Source organism: Zootermopsis nevadensis, unplaced genomic scaffold, assembly GCF_977971745.1.
Source record: "Zootermopsis nevadensis isolate Lab colony 2312 unplaced genomic scaffold, Znev_1.0 Znev_ptg000013l, whole genome shotgun sequence".
Taxonomy (NCBI): Eukaryota; Metazoa; Arthropoda; class Insecta; order Blattodea; family Termopsidae; genus Zootermopsis; species Zootermopsis nevadensis.
Genome location: NW_028259145.1, coordinates 5,470,113 through 5,493,734, shown reverse-complemented (window position 1 = coordinate 5,493,734; position 23,622 = coordinate 5,470,113). Strand labels below are relative to the sequence as shown.

The 23,622-nt window shown below is 37.6% G+C and overlaps 1 protein-coding gene across 4 annotated transcripts in view; it reads left to right on the top strand.

Moving 5' to 3' along the window:
- Atg2 (Autophagy-related 2) overlaps positions 1 to 21,748 on the top strand; it is a 73,772-nt gene extending 52,024 nt beyond the window's left edge. For 3 of the 4 annotated variants that reach the window (XM_087348464.1, XM_087348467.1, XM_087348465.1), the window contains exons 30-37: positions 696 to 863; positions 3,331 to 3,493; positions 4,061 to 4,292; positions 6,098 to 6,250; positions 6,985 to 7,106; positions 7,567 to 7,721; positions 9,001 to 9,147; positions 12,029 to 21,748. In XM_087348464.1, the coding sequence (XP_087204590.1) occupies positions 696 to 863; positions 3,331 to 3,493; positions 4,061 to 4,292; positions 6,098 to 6,250; positions 6,985 to 7,106; positions 7,567 to 7,721; positions 9,001 to 9,147; positions 12,029 to 12,256 (1,368 nt within the window). In that variant the 3' untranslated portion in view covers positions 12,257 to 21,748. The remainder of the gene's footprint in view (positions 1 to 695; positions 864 to 3,330; positions 3,494 to 4,060; positions 4,293 to 6,097; positions 6,251 to 6,984; positions 7,107 to 7,566; positions 7,722 to 9,000; positions 9,148 to 12,028) is intronic. The other variant, XM_087348466.1, reaches the window with a different exon arrangement.
- Positions 21,749 to 23,622: the final 1,874 nt, after the last annotated feature.

Here is a 23,622-nt window from a genome sequence, read left to right as displayed (position 1 = left end):
TTTGTGAGAACAACTACAGGAATAAAATGGGAACAGTTCATATGACAAATAAATAGAATAAGGTGGTTGTTGCTTTAGCAATACTTAAATTAGTTCTCAAGAAGTACAATGAAAATTTTGATGTCTGTTTTGCAGATATGGAAATCATAAAACCACATCACACCTTTTTATATATATATATATATATATATATATATATATATATATATATATATATACACACACACGCGCGCGCGCGCGAGTGAGATGTATAAGATCATAATTCGCTCCATATAGGACAATGTTAACATTCCTCATATAATAGGTTTGCCCAGAAAGTTCAAATAATTTCTGATTAAATTTTTTACATATATTTCTTAAGTCATGATCTTACAAATTATGTTAAGGAGTCATTATAGCATAGTCTGTAAAACTGATTGTCTGTGGGCTGAACAGCTGCGGTTTCTTTGTCGCCGTCCAGACCACCTCCACTGCCCACCGAACCTCACATCTAACATATATTTTCCTCTAGGTAAAGTGGCCAGGGGTTGGAACTGACAAGTTGTATCCATGTAATGCACACAGGGATAAAAGTGTCCCTGCATTACAAAATAAATAGTAGTATAATTTATTATCAAGAAAGGTTATCTAAGTCATATTCACGTCATGTATAATCCTTGCCATCTCTAATGCCACGTTCTTAATTATATGTCCAGGTTAAGTTCAGGCATGAGGTATATCCTGATAATGCCAAAGAGGCTTCTCGACAGATTCTTTTGGTCAGTGATGTGGAGGTTAGGGACCGACTTGCCTCATCACAGTTCAACAAATTTCTTTACCAACATTCGAGTGAATCCAGACCCAAACAGTCACATGCAAATATGGTAAGATGAATTATTTTATTACAATGCAAATAGGTTCATTAAAATTTATTGTTATTGTTGTGTAAGAATTTGTAGGTCAGAAGATCTCCGTGGATCTTACTTAGTCCAGGACCTGAAAGATGAAGTTTGTTACTAATTATTGAGCCATTGAACAGAATCTCATTGCATAATGAGGAGGTACATAGTTTCTGCTCTTCACAAGGTACTGTTAGGATTATCAAATGATGATGCATCATCATATTCTGTGTAAAAGTTGATGCCATTTGTGTCTGGGTTTGGTGACCTGCACTTGGGGGATAATGTCATTACACAGGACTCCTCACGTTCTTGTGCGGCTGAGAACTCCCCATGCAGAAATAACCTAGTTAACTGTAGTAACCGTGGCAACTAAAGTAACCAAGGTAGCCTGCAGATTCTATACCCAGTCATTTCGATATTCAGAAATGCATGGTACGTCTTATCATGTAAAATGTGTTATTCTTATTCAAATTTACACAGGATTAAAATGTATCAGTAGACTCTGATAAAAGTCTTGTAATATTTAAAATTTACCATTTCTCTTTTATATAATAAAATGTAATTTATCTACAAAAGAACGATACCTTTCTCTGTTTCTGATGTATGGGGAAAGCTTGTTAAAGTAATGATGCTGTGATTTGGACAAGTGTTATACATGGATGCCAACAGAGTTTCTTTGAGAGCTTCAGAAATGGAGATGTCAGGTAAATGACAATTGGGAAGGCAGAGACAAACAAGAAGATATGCTTAGGGAGGGAAGATACACAAAAGTGAGCATGGAAAGCGTGGGCACATGTACAACATGAATACGTGTGGGAGGGAAAAACAATGGACAAGGCTTTGTCATAGGACATTCCCTCCTTGTGAAAATGGTAATGAATGAAGAAATGTTAATAAAATCTTCTCGGGCGATCAGCCGCATCCAATGGTTAAACAATAAAACTGACAGTCCCTGAAACGTCAATTTTATTGTTTAACCATTGGACGCGGCTGATGGCCCGAGAAGATTTTATTTAGTTACGTCGCGGTGAAAGCTTCAAATCATATATTATAACCGATCTCCCTTTTAATTTGTTCTGGTTATTGGTTGGGCACCAGTGGACCTCTTGTGTCCATGAGAGATGTTTGATCAGGGTAGCTCCAGCCAGTAGAACACATTGCATGTACACTCAGGTTAGTGTAATGGCCGAACTCACAATGTCACAGTGAACACTCGGACTTATGACACAATTGTAGGTTTTTAACAAGCCCAGCTTTATTGTTATAAATTGAAATTAAACTGTACACAAATGTTCACACTGTCTATATCACTTACTAAATCACACAAGTACACTTCGCCTTTGCCGATGTATGCAGTTCCAATATATTTCATCAAATTTGTTATAAATTTTGATAGTTATCGAAATTAGTACAATTTCCAATATAAAGGCCGAATTGTGGCTGAGCAGTTTGCCACCGACTTACTTTATGTCCAAAACCGAAGAGCCAAGAAAAATCTGCACACACGATGAAGACCCTCAGCTCTCCAAAACCAGGGGTACCTGCACCACTTCCTTGCTTTTGATTGGATCCCCTAATTTTGGGACCAACGCCCAAATTTTGTAACAAAGGGGTCTCATAGGCCATCGGTCAACCCCGTTATTACAGGTAGTGCCATTAGACTTTGCCTTACCTTAAGATTTAACAAAAGAACACTTTTAGCTAGTACGCAGTGCCATCCATCCGACGTGTCTCATCTTAAGATTTAACAATAGGGCTTAGCTCTTAAGCGAAATGCTACACAAAGGAGGTTCCGTAGTGTAGCGTCGTAGCATTCCTAGGCAATTGAACAAAAGAGACCTTTCATTAAGGTAGCTTCCTTTCTCCTCACAAGCGGATGTGCTACAGGGGCATGCTTCCGACAACCTGTCGTCAATAATCAACTAACTTATAATTAACATACAGAATTATGTATAAAGTAACCTTATATCTATCTGATAACAATTCATTACTTGGGTTAACGTACTAGGATGAATAAGATGCCTTAAATTAATATTAAAATAAATAAAATCTTATTGACCGAAGGTTCGGACGACTACAATATGAAAAAATGTTAGTTTTGTTAGAAATTAGTGAGTCTTTAGGACTTCATTATGTGAAGCCAGACAATAAATATGCTATAACCTAAACTGTTTGGGTAGCAAACTCTAATTCATAAGCCTTTGCATTATTACATCATGTAGTCTTGTGGACATTTACCAACATTGCAGACGAACCTAGACATCTACCATGAAGATGGAGGTAATCAGTTTTTCCAACCTCATACCAAAACTGTCTGGGATCATAACCCAGCGGACCACAACCAAAATTTTCACCACTGTGAAAACATCAAATATTGTATGTTACTTACTGCTTGTGTTCTCATATTCATATGATGTCCGACAGCCCTGTTTTTTTCTTTCACTTGCAGATTAGAATCGTGGCTGTGCATGTACGCCCAGACCCCAAGTTGACTGTTCAAGAATGTAGTCTCAAAGTAACATTGCTTCCCTTAAGGCTCAACATAGATCAAGATTCCCTTCTGTTCTTGTTTGGTTTTTTCACTGACATGTCCAGACTAAAGAAGAGTAAAGGTCTGTATTATGATTTGTCATGTTCTTTAGTTTCTTGCGTCTGACGTACTAATACAAGAAATATGGCAAGTGGCATCCTTCACCCACAAGCAGTTCATTAACGTTACATGTGGACAGAGAATTTGCTACATACAGGTTATGATAAAAATTCTTACTGAAATAGTCATCATTGGAGTGGTTTTAGTCTGGAAGAATTTTGCAGAATGGCACATGAATCTGGTAATTAGGAAATTAGAACAGCAACTTCAAAGTGGATATGAATGCAGACCAGTCACCAGGTGAGACAAGTTGAAAATGTAGTTCTTGATGAATTGATGGTTATAACAAAGAGTTTATGAAACTCTAACAGCTCTTATCACAGCTACAATAAACTTTATAATGACTCTGAAACACTTGGCTGCATGATTGTACACATACTTTATTACTTTGCCGACTTACTTACTTTCTTTTCTTTTTAAAAAAAAGAAAACAGAAACCTGAAAGAGCTAGTTTGTGTGTGATCCTCTATAGTTTTTGAAAGCTGACAATAATCATAAACCAATTAAAATGTCCAATGTTTTGAAACAGAAGATGGTACTGTCCAGTGTTACACTCCACGTCACAACACGCCAACACACCAGGCACCTGTTATGACAGTGAATGTTGCTGGAGGGTCTAGGACACCTTCCCCCGAGCCTCCAACTTTTCTCATTCAGTTGGAAGAAGACGCTAACAAACAGGATTCAGATCGTGTGAGTGCGCTGCCATCAGCAAACCAACAACTGAATGACAGACCTCCAACACCTCCAATATTCTTCAGGTATGTAAAGAAATGAATAGAAGTATTTACATTGTAACAGTTGTTGTTTCTTGGTTCTACAACCCGGTTGTGGGTTTTTGCCGCCTCCTTTTTGGAGGTTTGTGTTTCTTGAAGTGTGCATTTATGAGCAGTGAGTGACCAGCCCACTGCCTCTGCACAATTTCTACTCAATCCTGATTTTGACTGCCAGAGCCATCTAGCAGTTAATCAGGAGACTTGGGCGAGAAATGGCTGCTGAATTTTGCATACGAAACATCTCGTATCGTGCTTGTAAGGTTCTTTTACATGCTGTAAATCTACGACATGGAACCGCCGGCTTTACTTCCTCTCTGAAGGAAGTTGTGCTATGGATTTTTATCACCCTTAAAAATCCATCGACCTCGGCTGGGATTGAACCCACAGATCTTGGGTCCAGTGGCAAGCACGCTAACCTTTTACAGGTCCCAACTTTCTGTTGGCTTGATCTGTGGACATTCGGTAGGACTCCTTGGACGAGGGATCGGCCCATCGCAAGGCCTCTACCTGTACACAGGACAGCACAACACAGAAAAACGCAGACAAACATCCATGCCTTGAATGGGAATCAAACCCACGATCCCAGTGACCAAGTGGCACAAGGCCCACGCCTCAGACCGCACGGCCACTGCGGACCCTGGCTCCTTTTTTCATAATACATATATATTAGTCTCATGATGATTACAGATAATTGAATTTGTCATTTGGATAACCCGAAGTCCACTTTTTGAGACAATGGGGTTATTACTACCATGGGAATCAGCAGGTGCAAATGCGTAATTTCCCACGTCAGTCCCTATCTTTGCTGTACGTGAACACCCTTGTCTATCTTCTTTTTCCTGTCAAAACCACTGAAATCCACAGTAACAGGTCGTCCCAGCAATGATGAAAGATTAGTCAATCATTGTTCCTTAAATGTTATGTGGGTACTTGCAAAAGCTGTCTAAGTCCAATAATAACTTTACTTTATAACTATAGATGCAGTAGATATTAGTGAACTATAACTGTATCAAGAAATTGGATACTTGCCTGTTATTCTTGGGGAGGAATAAATGAAGGTTGAAATAAGTAGTGTGTTTGATAGCACAAATTTTTAGTTTTGTGGATTCGTGTGGAAGGAAGCAGTCATGGCCTAATTTCTGCCCTGGCATTTGCCCAGAAGAACTGAAGAAATCCACAAAAAACAGTCAAGTTAGCCAGTCTCTGGTCCTAGATATGAACCTCTGACTTCCCAAATAGAAAGTAGGAGAGCCAACAATAAAAACTACAATATAAGATTTGTTATAGTAAGGAATTTAAGAAAATATGGCATGAAATTTATCTTGAGTCATCACCTTCCTATTGTGCTTGATGCAAATACCCAGTTTGTTGGTAATTTATTGTAGGGTGATCTATGCATGTGTGGCTCGTGTCATCGTGCAGGCTTCTTCCTTGTATCAGAGAGAAGCCTGGGAGAAGGAGAGTGATTGTTCCACTTTTGGTGTTCCTTAGAAACAGCTCGTCATGTGACAAATATAATGTATTTGTGCCATTAGGTTCTATAATTTTTATCTTAAATTTTTGTGTTTGCAGTATGTTTACAAAACACTGTGAAACATTTCTTTTGGTCTTCGAGTAATTTATAACCCATATAGTTTAAAAATATGACATACAGATTTAACATTTTCACAAGGTATTTTTAATTTAATTCTTTGCTGTGACCGCCAGAAAGGGTGAAATATTCCTTTTTGGTGTTCTACTGAAATACTAATTAAAAGAAGCAGTTCTGAGATTAAGGATGGTGATTTCAGGAGCTTTTATTTTTCTCGGGAAGTTCCCATTCGACTAGACTATCAAGGCAAACGAGTGGATATGACTCATGGTCCATTGGCTGGCCTGCTAATGGGACTTGGACAGCTGAACAGTTCTGAACTAAGACTGAAATGTATCAGCTACAGACATGGGTGAGTTGATGATTCAATGCTGATTGTGATTATAGATAATTGTAAAATGCTGGAAAGTGTACTCTCGTACATTGACACAAGTAAAAGTTCAAACTGAATGTAATATAGGGGTTCCATATTATATCAGATACATGTTTTGTCAACTTTTCCTTAAGAGATTTTCCAGATTTGAATACTGATAGAAACCTGGATGTCATGATTGAAAAGTTTTGTGGTTTTCCATAGTTGCTGCAGACAAATTCCAAAATAATGCCTTAAAAAATGCCACAACCACTTCCTCCTGCAATTTTCCATCTCGTTTATAATTATCCTGGCAGTTCTTATGCGCTTGTATAGTTGATGTAACATATTTTAATAAACAGCGTCATACAACGTGGAACAAAATATATGGAAATGTTTTCATCCTGCAAATGTCAGTTGCATTTTAGAACTACGTTTACTATGTAAAGTTTACTACAAGCAGGACTAGAATATAATGCATACAACTCAAATAACTGAAGACCTGACATTTAAATTTCTGTGAATGCATCCATTTATATTTAGTTTTGATCTCTGTGCTTAGTATACCGATGTGTATAATACTGATTTTGATTACTTATGTTTTGGCACCATTAAGTCTTCTTCCTTGATGGATTAGTGTTGTCTTAAAATATCAATTATCATTGAACTGTGATAATTAAGTTTGAAATTTACATCAACTTCATCTGTCAAATGGTAATATCATTTATTTTTAGATTGCTTGGCTTTGACAAGTTGGTAACTTTCGTCTTAAATGAGTGGCTACAAGATATCAAAAAGAATCAGTTACCAAGCCTGCTGGGTGGAGTTGGGCCAATGCATGCTTTGGTGCAGCTATGTAAGTCATGTAAATATAAGTTTGATGAAATATGCTACACTGAAGATGTCAAGGGAAGAGACCACTCAGAAGATCATGGTGTAGATAGTAGGATAGTGTTAAGTACTCATAGACTGTAAATACATGGGCTGCATTCATCTGGCTTAGGGTAGAGTCCATTTGTGGCTTTTGTAGACACAGTAATGAGCATGTTCCATAAAAACTGTAAATTTCTTGATCAGCTGAATTGTTATTAATTTTTTTAAGATATATTGCACCATGGAATTAGTAATATTGCACTTGAATTTTAAAATGAATGATTTTTCTAGGAAACACCATCTGTTGTGTTCTTATTCTGATTTATACTTAATACCCAGGTTATTCTTCATTTAATATATGTTACATATTTCATAACCATATTCTATAAGCAGTTTCAGTGGATAATTTATTCATAATTCTAAATTCCTCTGAATTTTCCTAGTCCAAGGGATCCGAGACTTGTTCTGGCTTCCCATTGAACAGTACCAGAAGGACGGGCGAATTGTACGGGGTTTGCAGCGTGGTGCCAACTCGTTCACTACGTCCACAGCCATGGCAGCACTTGAATTGACCAACAGGCTAGTCCAGGCCATACAGGTAAATAATGTGACTGCTTTATTCAATTCTTCACCTGGAACACTTTCTAGCTTTGTCTGCTGAAGAATTCCAACTTGAACTCTTACCTAACCTAACCTTTATTGCAAATACTGCTGCTTGGAATACAGTGGCATATTGCCCTAACCTGAAGTTAGCCTCTTTCTTGTGCTGTATCCATACGCTCCTGCTGCAAATACCTTCTTTTTCCCATTCAATTTTGTCAGGAAATCTGACCTTGAATGTCTTGTTAAATACATATCTTCATATAATTTAAGTGTAGGGTGGGTTCCTCTTTCATGTCACAAGACATGTTTTTGTGCCTTTGCCATATAGATATAGGCTTCCACTGTTCATTACAATTGAGTTTGTAGATCCCTGCCCAAGCCTCAGCCTCTGTCTTTATCTGAAATGGAGGGAGTTCTAGAAGGATCCATTGGTAGGAGCTGTCCTCATTGTCCCTAGATAGGCACACTTCTACTGAGTTTGGACTAACACCTATGAAACTAGTAGGATAGATACAGGAAATTTCCCTTTTATGTTGACATGGATGTGCATTATCATCATCGACCAACACCAGGCTCCGCAGCGGAGGTGACAGCATTTGGCTGTAGACCACCATGGTTTGTCCTGATAATGTAGTAATTGTGTTCTTGCTGTCCAGCTTGAAGCTAGCCCACCTCTGTGTCAATGAATTCTCCTGATGCTCTTTTCTTGTGTTCCACTGCATTCTCAATGCAATGTGACCACATTATGCAATACAGTTTCACATCAGCTTAGTACGCAAAAGTTGTTTCAGTTGAAGGCATTATTCCTCAATACCTCGCCTCTTATATGTTTGGGCTTTCTTTTGGAACTGCCTCCAGGCCTTAAGAATATAGCCATATGTCATACAAGCTCTGAGTATCCAGTATTGGTTTGAGACCAATTGCTCTATTCCATGTGCTAGTACAATTTTATCTGTCCCTGCCAATTTAAGTAGTTTAAAAGTACCTGTTATCCATCTGATTTTGGATTGATTTATCACCCTTCTGGACAGATTCCAGTCTCCCTGTTCATTCTACATGTCTGCACATCTAGGTGTCTGTCTGTCCAATGAATCAACAATCAGTTCTGAACCTGTCAGGTACCTTTTTAGCAATAAGTGTTGGTCACCTGTTATGCCACGATATTCATTAATCTGACTATGTTTGATACATCTTCAGTCTTCTGACAGTACTGCTGCATATTTTCCTTTCAAGTTGTTATTGTTCTATTTCCAATATTCATTGTGTCATTGTAGAGTACTGCAGAAATGGCATATGATATGGTATCACCTGGTCCAAGTGTTCGGCGGAGAGTACCTGGTCCAAAAGGGAAACGGCGACGTTACAATCAGCCTGCGGATATCAGAGAAGGCATGGCAAATGCCTACATGCTAGTCAAGGAGGTAAGTAAATTTTAAAATCAGTGGCTATTATGAAAAATATATGTAAAAAGTGTCAGCATGATGTCATACATTCAATGTCTCTTTTAATTCTTCTTCTTCTTCTATGGCTCTCCGGTCCGTATTTGGTCCATGGCCTCCTCAATTCTCCTCTTCCATTCGGTCCTCTGTTAGGTCCGTCTGTTGAGGTTTCAAAACATCTTCCTTTTTACGGTGTTAGCCTTGCGACCAACCCCCAACCTGGAGGACCAGGGTACCTGTCTTAGTCTGACCTCTCCCCCTCGACTAATCTGGCTAGGGAGACCCTACCAGTAGCTATGCTACCGCCAGCATAGCTCTTGGAATCACTGAGGTACTCAAGCCCCACCACCACGACAAGGTGCAGGTACCATTAAGTGGGGCTTTTAATTCTTAGTAAGCCATTAAAACAACACTGCCATTATTTTAGGTAGTGTCTGAGCACACCATTTTTACTAATACTATCTCCACTTTTACTTATGGCACATTACTGGAAGACCTGTTAAAAATTCTTGGAGGGGAAAGCTATATTTGAATTTGTTTTAATATCTCACACTTTGATTTATTGTTTAGGCATAAATATCAATGTTGAAAAGGTTGTAACATAATATTTTAACAGTAGGGCTTATTTTTACAACATGTAAGTTCCAAAAACTAAAAATACAATGTTGTGATGCCAGTTAAAATCATTTGTCAGACACTACAAAAGTTTTTGCACAGGATATGCAGTATATTTACTATTTCTAAAATGAATATGATATGTTCCACACTGATTGCATTTTGTTTAGTTATGTGATGGTTTTTGACATTTGTATTCAGAGCTGATGCTGATAATCCAAGTAGCTTTGTGAAGGAAGTGTGAGTCGCCATATGTTTGACAGTGTCCCATTGTGTTTTGAATTTTTGTCCTATTTTTTGCCATCATGGCATATCAAACACACAAATTAAATAATAACAACTAATTTGAAAGGAATCACTCATGGAAAGCTAAAATAATTCTTGCAGTATGGTGACTAACTTGTAAGAGTAAAACTGACTTAATGATGTTGCTGCATAATAAGTTATCCTGTGTGAGAGATTCTAACATAACAGGATTTCCTGCGCAAGACTTTAAAGATATTAAAATATTCTGACTAAAATATTTTCTTGATTTCTTGAGTAAAAGAAAAAATACTGTGGATATACATGATGTCGGAACATGTGTGCTGCTGGTACCTTCACAGCATGGTACAACAAGCACCTTTACTTTTCTGTCCTCTTGTAAAATATTAACAGTGAATTAATTTTCCATCTGCCTTTAATTTCTTACCATCTTAATTATTACAGAATATTAATGAGTGTAGAATTTCTCCTTTAATTAATATATTGATAGAGTGGGCTGTGGATGTATTCTATATAGTGAAACAGTATTTAGCCTCATTTCCTTATTTTATAAGGAAATGTTTCATGGCGTTGTCATGGCTATGGTCCTTCCAGTACAGATATACATCATAAACATATCTCCATATTTGGAATGAAACATTTTTATGTTCACACTTAAAAAATTTACAGTAATGACAGTGGTAAGATTCTTTGAGCTTATACGAGGTGAGATCGGAAAGTTTCAAGACTGTCAATAGAGGGCGAACCGGATGTAGTACGAGCTTCTGCCGCTAGGGGGTGCGGCCTACATTCATAGTGAATCAGTGTACCAGCCGGCATCTTCGAATTAGCATTTGTTTCTTAGTTACAGGCGTTTTGGTAGTGCATTACACCGACCCTCCTGCGATTTCGGAATGGCGTGTGCATAAACTTTTGCCAAAGACTCGCCAAAACGGCTACGGAAACCTATGAAATGCTAAAGCAAGCATTTGGGGAGTCCGCAATGGGTCGTGCACAAACTTTTGTGTGGCATTCACGTTTTAAAAATGGCCGAACCTCTGTCGATGATGACGAGCGTTCTGGACGACCATCTTCGAGCACAACGCCCGAAAATGTTACGAAGATTCGGCAGGCCATTCACGAAGATCGACGTCGTACCATCAACGATTTGTGCGACATTGTTGGGATAGGCTATGGGACCTGTCAGCTGATTCTAAAGGAAGAACTCCACATGCGACGCATCCTGTCTGAGGACCAGAAGCAGAATCGACTTCTCGTTTGTCAGGAGCTCAAAGATCTTGCAAGAACCGACCCCAACTTCCTTTCTAAGCTCCGTGTGACTTCTTCCTCTTCCCAAAGATGAAAATTCAGCTAAAGGGAAGGAGATTTGAGACGATAGAAGAGATTCAGGCAGAATCGCAGATGGTGCTTGACAGGCTGACAAAGAAAGATTTCCAGGGATGCTTCCAGGCTTGGCAGCAGCGCTGGGATCGTTGTGTTCACTCCCAGGGGAACTACTTCGAGGGTGATGGATGAATTTAATACCTGAGATAAGTGTACGGGTTTTTATACACGCAGTCTGGAAACCTTTCGATCGCACCTCGTATCTGGCAAATTAATGTAGGTGTAATCTGTACTTTTTTAAATTATACATATATATATATGTATTACTAAGTACATTGCATTTACTGATACAGTTGAACACAACTGTCGCTTCCCTGCTTCCAGCTGGAACTGCATTTCTTACTGCCAAGTGCTTTAATGTTTTCCTAAGCTGAGTCAAGTACCAGTCCAATCAGTTCAAAAAATAAAACTAGCTCACCTACTTAATAGCAATTTCTGCTGGGAGTGACAAGTGTTCAGCTTTATTGGTGAACACAATATAGCATAATGGTTAATTTATGATTCTTTCTAGCCTCACCATGTACATTGAAGCATTTAGAGTAAAATGGGTGTCAAGTTGTTTCCAGAACATCTTGTATCACTATAGAATTGTATGTTACAGGGAATCGGCGAAACAGCTCAGACCTTAGTGCGTGTAGCAAGTGAAGAGCACGAGCAAAAAGGAATGTCTGGAGCTGTAGGGGGTGTGTTGCGTCAGATTCCACCCACAGTGGTAAAACCCATTATCCTAGCAACAGAAGCAACATCAAATGTGCTCGGTGGAATGAAAAGTCAGTTAGTACCTGATGCGAGACGAGAAGCCGTTGAGAAATGGAGGAGTGAAGATTAGCGACTCAAAAAGTGATATGCTGTTGGAGTAGAGAGATGATTGGGATAAATACAGGGCTAGTCTATATGATGTTCCCAATTTGAAAGACGTGCTACTCACGTTTAACCTGTTGACGCAGAAAGTTTAAATACCCAGCATATACCGCTGTTGTGCTGTGATGGCGGTAGTTTTTTAAATGTCCATTTAAATTTTGCTGTAAAATACGTTTTTTTTCCATAACTTTTGAACTATATGAGATATAATTATGAATTTTTCACTGAAATCCTCTTAAAAGATGGTTTTGTAATCTTACCTTATAAGATGAGCACTCTGTGTGTGACCAATGGGAGCAAGTGGATCAGAAGTTGAGTTTTGTGTGGTAGTCCTTGAAACAGCCATCCATACACAACCCTGCCTCACACTCACTACAATGCCCATCAACATAAATAGAGCCAAAATCACGTAAATTTCGTCTACTGTGACATCTTGCCACTTCCTAATTCTAGATCGAAATGTGAGAGGATGGGCACTTTTAGAAATTTCTTGCTTAGCATATTTGTTGGTTTCATCTACAATGAGCTGCACAAGAGCTGTATCGAAAATGTTTTCGAATGAACTCACGACATCTAGTCTAGCCGTGTCGAACCGAGGACCATATACATTACAAAATGCTTCTCTTGAAGCAGTAAATGATTCTATATTTGCTTATATACTTATATACTTGCCGGAAACAATACCTGAATTTGCTTCTACAATTTCTTCCTGGCTTTCGCCACCACCATTGTCACTCTCATTATCACTAATCGCTAACGTTCCCGGTGTCACCAACTGTGTATAGTCAAAGTCTACACTCTCAGTGTCTGAGCTACTATAATTGTCACTTCCAATAATTCGTCTAGAAGTGCCATTTGTTCAGGATCAAATAACACACGACTGCTTGAAGTGTTCTTCATTGCAACACTGAGGCCAGTCGTTTATTTTTAGACTCCCAGGTAGTCGCTGAAGGGATATTCAACAGGGTTGCCGGATCTTCACACACAGAAATCTTTCCACAACAGAGTACTACAAACCTCATTGCGCTGGCATTATTCGTTACAAAGTTATGAGCTGTAGAAATTAGGTTTAAAGCCGGACGTAATACTACGCCAGGCCGCAACCTGGAGGATTTAAATGCCGGACGTAATACTACTCCACTCGGCGGTGAGGAGTTAATGAAATTCAGATGCACAAAATTGGTACCGATGGAAAGAGAAACTCTCCAAGTTTTGTTTCAGTACATCACAGGTGTTCAATGTGAGCCCCCTTGGTAACTCAGCACACATCCAGCCTGTAGTCAAGTTCCTCCCAGCACTGTTTCCTCGCTTACTGACAGGCGGCCAGTTGACTTTCTCTGACAGATGCAGCCCCTTTTCTTAAATTCGGAATACCACTTACGAATTGTAAGCCCACTGGGTGGATCTGCCGCAAACTTGGTTCGGAAATGCCGTTGCACACTAATAACAGACCGGTGAACGTGGAAATCCAGGACACAAAAGGCTCCCCTGTCTTCGATGGCAGCCATTTTCTCTCATATCGCCCCTGGCGGCGAAAAGTGTTACTACGTGGTCACAAAGTATACCAACATATACTTGGAGAGTTTCTCTTTCCATCGGTACCAATTTTGTGCATCTGAAGTTCATTAAACGTGAGTAACATGTGTTTCAAATCGGGAACTTCATTTAGACTAGCCCTGTATTTCTCATATGCTCCTGGTGGTATAATAGGAGTATATGAGCTTTTATATTAAAATTTTATTCTTAGTTCATTCCTTATACTTACATTATTTAATATGTTCCAGAAAGAATTTTAATTTTGTCTATTTTTCATTTTATTAATATTATTATTAATATTAATAATAAGGAACTTGAAAGGAACATTCATTGAACCATAGAAGCTAAACTTATTTATGGAAATTTTTGTGTTCTCTTCCTTCACGAAACTTCTAATTTAATACCGGATTGCATACTCTGACAGTTTCGTTTGCATTATCTTAGTAGACACATGTGCACAGAATTATTTGATATATTTCTAAACCTACTTAATTTCCTTCTGCAGTGTTAGGAGCTAATATTTTTCAGTCTGATAAGCTCAGAGTTTGGTTTGTATTCAAAATTAAATTCCAAAATCACCTCTCATTACTGTAACTTCCATTGCCTTCATCAGCGTCTTCAGAATGTACTAGAAGCTAATTTCCCCTTGTTAATGAAATGATAAGTCATCCATTTAGCAAAGTCCTTCTGTGCAGTTAGTCAAGTAATCTCCTGCCTTTTATGGAACCTGAAGGTGCGTTACTGTCTTCACAAGAGCCCATCCCTGGTCCAGTCCTGAGCCAGATGAATTCAGTCTACAACCCCTATTTCCATTTCAATATTATCCTCCCATCTGTGTCTAGGTCTTCTGAATTTCAACCAAAATTTTGAACACATTTCTCATCTCCTTACATGCTGCGTGCCCAGCCGATCTCATACCCCGTGATTTTTATCGCGCTAATAATATTTGGTGAAGAGTACATACTATGGAGTTTCTCACTGTGCAATGTTCTCCAGCCTACCACCACTTTATCGCGCTTAAAGTCAAACAGTTTCCTAAGTTCCCTGTTCTCAAACACCTTCATTGTGTTCTTCTCTCGGTAAGAGAAACCAAGTCAACGAAATAACAGGTAAAATTAATCTTTACGTTTTTAGATGGCAGACAGGAAGACAAAAGATTTTGAACTGGATGGTAGCAAGCATTCCCAGAAAAGTCTGATCTTAATTTTGTCATGAATACGATTTTGATTTGTTACTGTTCGCAGAAATTTCAATTCTGCCACATTTTCAAAGGATTTATTAACTACCTCTGTGTAATGATTTAGTCCTCGTTGATAAAACATGAACATGAACTTTGTTTCCTCTGTTTACTTCTAGGCCATCTACTTTACTAGCATCTAATAGAGCTTCTGTATTTTTCACTCGATAAATTAACATCATTAGCTTAGACCAGAAACTGAACATTGATACTGCATTGTTAAATTCCTTTGTAAGGCAGCTTTTTTTGATCTGTTACACTGAGGGAAACCCAAAATCAGAACCAGAACCATAAAACATAAATTTTGACCATTCATAATCATCTTCATATTTTTTCAGTGCCACGTAATCTCTGGAGCTGATATTCTGTGATTACATAAACTACAAATTAGCCTCCACCACATGAGAGTTTAAATATGCCTTCAAATTGCCATGACTAGCTCCTTCCATCTCACATTATCTAATCCTTGCATCTCCTTCACCTGACGTTAAATGATGTCTGAAGTTAATTCATTTACTTTTTACTTAGTCATCTCCTGTCATTGTTGGTCCATTAAACACAAAGTTTTCTGTAAGAATTATACTCATCTGAGTGTTTTTACATTATAATGAAACTGGAGCTTTATTTCGATCCATTTTATAAAGTATTATTAATAGAAAATGTGAAACAAATTGTCTGACTTTCTATTGTTCTATCATTACATGTATGAAATGTTACTTTTTAAAGTTAAGACAAGACGGGGAACAGCACTTTGAAAATTTAAAAATTGTTTTCTTTGCTTTGCTTTGCTTTTGTGTGAGTGTGTGTTTGATCATTAGTATTGAACTTTGTGGTTGAGTAATTACCACTTCTGCTTTGTATTTGGGAGGTCCCAGTTACAAAATTCAACCCGATTGATATTTTACGTGGTTTCCGATGTTCTTCCACATCCTCTCCGCCTGTCATCAGTTCCGTGTAAGCAATGTAGTCTTAAAGTTTTATTAAGTAAATTAATAATCAATCACTTGAGCCTTTAGTCTTGTAAGTTTGCTGTTTCCTGTCTTCCTTTATTTTTATTCGTATGTTAAACTTCTAAGTTTTCTTTTTGACTTAATTTCATGCTATGTTTCTGGAACACTTGTTTAAATATAAATGCAGAGAATGCTACATACATCATTAAAATGGTGGTCCTAATAAACGTACACCATTGACATATTTTTACTAACATGGAACTGCGCAGTCATTCTAGTATATCTGAAAAGAACAGATGATTAAATAAACTACACCACTTGCAGGATTTTTTGTCATGTAAACTGGAGTGGCAAGCTCAAAGAAATTTGTAGATTTTGTCAAATTGTGTCAAGTTTATATGAACTTTAAATTTCTTATAAAGGGACCGCGGATTAGACAACGGATTGGTTGATTTCTGTGCTGTTGTCTATCCTAGCCAAGAGTTATCACATCTTGCTTCTCATTTAAGATCATTTTATGGCTTTATCAAGCCCAAACCAAACACGTTGTGACGGTATCTTGTTCTCGTTTCAATACGTTGCACTGACGTATTATTTGAGTCATTCATGGACAGGCACAGAAGAAAATGTTGCTCCATGCAGAAAATGGTATCTTAACAAGATTTGCAAACAGAACCTAATCATTTATAGTTTTTATACAGTGGAACCTCTACACTTTTCTGAGGGTTTATCGAAATGGTGTGAATTGTGGGGAGTGTAAATTGCAGGAAATGCAAAAACCATAATTTTAATATGTACATTGACCTTATCCCCCTATTAGAATCCTCAGCAAACTAGCAGTATATGAACATTTTTACGTTGTGTAATCCCCAGAAACTAAAAATATATAGTAATATATAATGCAAGTTAGAATCATTTATCAAACACTTTGATTTTTTTTTATTTCTTCCCCATACAGAATAAGCAACGTATACACTACATCGAAAATAATCTGATACCTTCCACATTGTTTTGCATTTTCTTCAGTTGTTGCACGATGGTTCTTGACTCTTGCATTCAGAGTTCATACTGACAATCCCAGTCCTTTTGCCATAGAAATACGAGTCCACTCGTTTGTCAACATCCCATATTATGATGAGTTTTTCGTCTGTCGTTATTCTTTTGAAGATGGCCATATTCTGGGTTTTAGCGCCATGTAGTCTGGCAGAAGTTTACCAATGTCTCAGAGGACCTTGTTGCCTGATTGCCCTGATGATGAAGGCAGCAAGGACCTCTGAGACATTGGTAAACTTCTGCCAGACTACATGGCGCTACAACCGAGAATATGGTCATCTTCATACTCACTGCCACGAGAACTTCAAATTGTACTTCTTTTTCATTTCTTTTTCTGTTGCCATTATGTCATATGTAATGTGCAAATTTAAATAAAACAACTGCAGTGCATGCAGCATAATCAGCTACCAGATTAAATAACAACAGCTGACTTGAAGGCAATCACACATGGAAAATGATGCTTGCAAGATGTCAGATAACTCATCAGAGTAGCCAGAAGTTGATAAATTGGGGGAAAGCAGGTAACTGGGTTTAATGTATAAAGCTCTCGTAAACTATTCTGCTGGATAGAGCTGGCTAGGGTATTAATTGTATTACTTCAGCACTTTCCTGATCAGAACTTGACTTTCAAAACACAATACAAATGTCTACGTTTGACTGTACCACAGTGTTGTGCTAGAAAATAATGAATTTATTAGCATCGTGCTATTCCTGAATAATGGAATATTTTGTTGTACTGAGTTTATACAGGTAGAAAATATTCCTGTAAAGTAACAATCTTTGAAGGTATGTATCTGGTTTTTCGTCTTTGTGTGCACTATCTCTTGACGGCAGCTTTTCGGTGTCAGGGAGATAAAAACTCTGTCCTTTCTTGCACTTCCTCTAAAAAGTAAAGTTTGTCCCGCTACGTGCCATACAGGCGCTTGGGGTGAGTGGAGGTATAGCTCCTCTCTTTCTTGACCTCGGCACTAGATGGGGGTGAGTGGTCAGCATCACGCCCTGGCCGGCTTTACCCCCGGGAAAGGACCCCGGTACCCATTGTAGAGGAGGCTGAGTGGGCCCCAGAGCCAGTCTGAACACAGAGGCTAGAGGAAAAATCCTCTGCCCTCGTCGGGGATCGAACCCCAGTCGTCCAGCCCATAGCTACTCACTATACTGACTGAGCTATCCTGGCTCGTTGCACTTCCTCTAGCCTTTATATTTACTTCAGTGAGGTGAGTACACTTGTCATAATGATGTGCAGTTTGCATTTAGGAGATATTCATCTGAATGCTAGTTGAGGACTGGCTTTCCTGAGAGGTTTGTCATTGTGTTGTTCATTGGACCTTTCAGGCAAATGCCAGCCTGATTCCTTAAAATGGGCTACATCCATTTCTTCACTCATCCTTTCCAGCATTTCTCATTCAGCACATTGTAACTTCTGCACTTCAGTAGAACCAGAACACCTTTGTTTAATTTTGTACAGGCTGTGTTAGAAAACTGCATGCATTGTACAGAATATGTCTTGGTATTTCTATACAGATAGTAACAACAGTGAAGGCATATTACTCCAATGGAATACATACAGTTCCCAGATGTTTTCTTTACTATTTTGCATACTTAGTGACCATATGTGCATTTATTGCTAATACAGATAACGTACATTTTCAAAGGTGACTTTACTATATGTAAACTGCAACGAATCACAAATTATTCTTTTTTCTTAGATTTAATTAGTCACCATAATGAAAAGATGTTGATTATAAAAGTTTTAAATCTTAATGAGCATTATATTTTATGTTCTATAGTAATTTTTGTAGGATGATTTGTTTTTCAGAAATTTTATAATTTAAAGTTGAGATTATTATATGCCAAAATTTTTAGTATGAAACCACCACCATCCTCTCTAGATTTCATAAAAATTCATTCATTAGTTTTGGAGATGAAACAATGGACAGAAATCACCTCCTATTATATTTTACTGAAGGAATGCATAACAGTTCAGCAAGTTGTAGGCTTCTTGTATCAGTTATGGGATTGTGAATAATTAACAAAATTATGAATATTATGAAAAAAAGTCATATAAGTTTCTATGAAAGTGTGTCATTAAACTCATGCATACTCTTGGACAATTTTCCTTTGTGTTTTAAAACTCACAGTGTTTCTGAACTAGGCTTCACTTCTGTTATCAAGTGAAGAACCTAACCAATTGGGCCCATTGGAGAATTCCCAGATTGAGATTAAACTTTGGTGGTTATGTTGTTCGCCTGATGTTGGAAGCTTTTGAAATGTTGAGTGGCTATTTAGTTAAAGAGAAAGGATAGCTAAACAGATAGCAGAAGCAGCTTTGAAGATTTCTGGGTTGTTGTGCCATGTAGTCTGGTCGATGTTAACCAGCGTTTCAGATGTCATATCGCCTCCGTCATCAGGGCAATGACGAAGACAGTATGACCTCTGAAATGTCGGTTTACATCGACCAGGCTACACGGCGCAACAACCCAGAAGACAGAAATCTTCATACTCACAGCAGTGAAAACCTCAAATCTTACAGAAGCAACTTTGATTGTGAATTGTTCCAACAGGTGACAAACTTCCCCTTGTTCGGGTACTATTTTAAAATATTTATTTATGAACATGTAAAAATATAAATAAAACATCCTGCATTTATTAACAAAAACAATAACCGTTTTTTATATTTGCTAGTTTGTTTTATAAATTGTTGTTCAAGTGGAAAATTTTTCACAGTTTCTATTTTGAGAGGTATTCGATCTATTTATTCTCCATCTTCAAACTTTTTACTTCATCTCTCAAATAATCTGAAATAAAGACTGTGACAGCTTACCCCTTCACATTTTAGACAGTAGGAAATTGCCATCGCAAGACAACCTCTGCCGCACTATAAATGATATGACTAAAGTGACCATTCTACACTTTCTGCTGCTGTCTGTGTGGCAACTTGACAGCAGCAAACTGAGGGGAGGGGGAGACATTACAACAGCTTAAGCCAGTGGATGAACCTGAGATGACTTTTCAACACAGCGGGTACCGGTTACATGCCAGCTGATGCTTTTTAATGCACACTGCAGCAAAGAAGTTTAGAAATGAAGATGGCTGTCTTCTGAGATGTAGCACCATATAGTCTGGTACATACTAAATCACCCTAAGGATGGAGGTAATGAGATACTCTGAAACAATGGTCAGTATCTACCAGACTACATGGAGCTGCATCTCAGAAGATAACCGTCTTCATACCTGTCACTGTGAGAACCTTAAATCTCGCCAAGTTCAGAAATGTTTGCTTGTTTCAGTGTCAATATGCTAGTGAATGGTAGTTTAAAATTATTGTCTGTTTGTGCTTTATGTTGTTTAATCTAGTACTTATTGTTGGTTAAGCTAAAGATTGCTCTACTCTAATTATGGCAATTAAATGGAAGTGCTTAGAGTTGAATACAAAGCTAGAAGTAAAAAACATTTGTGCGAAGTTAGTCAGCTTGTCATAGTGAGAGGGAGATGGTATGGATTCATTTTGACATTGTTCTCCATTTTGAATAAGAGAGGTAAAATGCATTTAGAATTAGCATATAATGTAGTGTGTATGTAAGACATGGTTCAATTTTAACTTGTTTAAGTCTGTCAAGCTAAGTTGCATATGTTTGGATCCACTTATTGTCACGTGTATACATGAGCAGTGAATTATTGGTAAAACATGGATGGGACATGCAGCAAATACTGGGCAAATTGTTTACTTGTAAAGGGCCAATAGGTCATTTATGAGAAAATCAAGTTCTCAGTTCAGATGATGCTGAAGGCATCTAGAATGTTGTATTATAGGGTTATTTTCATACCTTCATGATAACCATTTCAAAACAATAAATATTGCCTTACTTTATTTCTTGAACACGTGCCATATTGTGATATACTTAATTAATTAGTAGTATGAAGATTGTGTATAATAATTTTCAGATATTATAAGTGTCCATTAGAATGAAAGTTTTTATGAATTTTATAGATTCTAATTTTATTAAGCTTACATTATATTGCGCATAATCATGATTTCCATCACTGTGAAAGCCTCAAATCTCACAACAGTATACATTATTAATTTCTTACATTTTCAGGCTGTCACTGTAACATTTGGAATTTATTCCATTCTGATACAACTGATTGTCCAGAAATACATTATTTAATTCAGTTGCCATATAACCTTCAAATCTTATATTGCCAGTGTTGGGTGAAAAAAATTACTGCTGTAACTTCTATGTAATAATTCTTTGATGTGAAAAATTGTTCCTGATAACTGATACAATATTTCATCCTCTACCACTACAGGGTAGTTGCATGTGGAAAATTCCAATCGGCAGATGTGGAGGATCAACATAATCAATCCTGGCAGTGTTAGAGTTAGTAGAGCCAAGATGTAAAGCGGTACAGTGCATTTACTGATAAGTTGAACGCAACTGTCACTTCCCAGCCCCCGAGCAGGAACTGCTATAAAAAAGGTAAGTTGATTTTATTGTTCTTATGGAGCGATACTTTTCTTGTATCAGAAAGACCTTATGGTGCTTGGTGGTGAGTCATGCACTTCCAGCCATGAAGTGACAATTGCATTCAACTTATCAGTGAATGCACTGTAGAATACTAAAACAGTTAATTCATACCCGAATATATTATCTGAAATTCTGTACACAATAAATGGCATTTGTTACGTTTTGGAGTCTTATTCCAATGACACAACATGCTACAAATGTGACAAAGGCTGCATGAAACCTGATACAGTCATTCAAAATGTATGCTACCTGCAGACTGCGTAAGTTGCAAGGGCCTCCTAAAAAATTAATTTACATGCATGTAACCAAAGAATAGCAGTCCTTGTGAGATCTTTGTATCTGTTCATTATAAGTACAAAATGAAATAAATTTGTTTTAAATCTCATCATACAGAATATTTTACATCCATTTGTTTGCTGAATTACATCCAATTCTTATAGATATGCTGGCCCCACATTGGGTGTAGCTTTATGAAGACCAGGTTTACCATTTTGAGAAATTCTCTCATGTATCTACCACATAACTTTTGAGGCATGCACGGTAAGACAAATGTCTTGTGTCTAGTTTAAAGGTCCAGATTATCAAATCATCTTCTGCAGTCTATGTAAAATTTGTACTGAATTGCCTAATCTGAAACAATAACAATGATACTGAGGCTGGAGAAAGATGCCCGGAGAATCAACTCCCTCAAGCTGTTACGCTACGTTCTCCAACACACTCCTGTCTGTTCGCTTCAAGCCATCTAGCCATTCTGCTCACAGGCCCTTCACTACCGAGACGTGTCTTGGACTGGCTGACATGGCTGAAGGGGACCTTAGAGAGGGGAATGTTAGCACTTCATGCCAACATCCACACCGAGGCCATGGGACGTCTTCCCATGGCCTTGGTAGAAGACTGGCAGGCTAGTGAACTGAATGGTCAAGTAACTGTTTTGAATGCATTTAGCATGTTTGAAACTTAATATTATTTTCTATTATGTAATTTATATTATATAATGAATGCTAGAAGTTGACACAAAAGTGAACAAGGAAGGTATGGCCCAAGGATGGAAATGGAATTTGATGACCAGCAAAAGAAACAATCCTTTACCAAATGAGCTTTAATTAAATCAGTTAAATCTCCAAATTGCAATTTCAACATTCATTAATAGGAAAACAAAAATATTCCAAGTAATTCAGAACTGACATGGGGACATTTTTGCTGCTTTGTACTCCGAAGTATTTTGGATTCTTATGTTATCCCATTCTAATAATTACTCACATCTTGTCTAATATGATTTTGAGATTTATATAGAATTCAAACCATTGGCACATTGGGGAATCTTCTTTCACCTGGTTAAATAATTCCACTAAACAAGTAGTAAGGAGGTTAGTTTCTTTAGCAGTGTATCCCCCAGTAAACATGAATGGAACATAAAAAATAAATTATATATCTTACTATTTTCAAAATTAAATCCTTCTGAATGAAAAATTACCAAAAAACATTTGAAACAAATCTCAATTTCAAAAATGCAGAACTTATTAATTTCTTCTGAAGTATATTTTCCAGAGGTTTCTGTGAGTATGCTCAATAATGTGTCTCCCATTTAAAATCGTTTCACAAAAACAAGGAAATTGTCTTCTGGGTTAAATCATGAAACTAGTAAAGATGATTAATATTTGTATTACTAATGTTGGGAGGCTACTGTGTACTCTGGCGTATTCGTATACAACGGTGTTTTATATGTAAAAAGAAAAGTTTTTGTTATGTTACAAAATATGTATAGCCATGTCACCTTTATACTTTGAATTCCCAGATGATAGCCTTCTGGATTTTGTGCCATGTAGTCTCTTATAAGATAACCAGAGTTTCAGAGGTACTGATGATGGAGGTAGTACACACCTTTGAAACGTGAGACTAGGTAGTTCATACCCCACATGACTGTCGCCTTCATATTTGCTGCCGAAAGTTCTTGAAACCCCACAATATAAAATTAGACTCAGAACAGAAATTTACTGGGAACAATACTGTAGCCTGAGAGGAATAACTATGT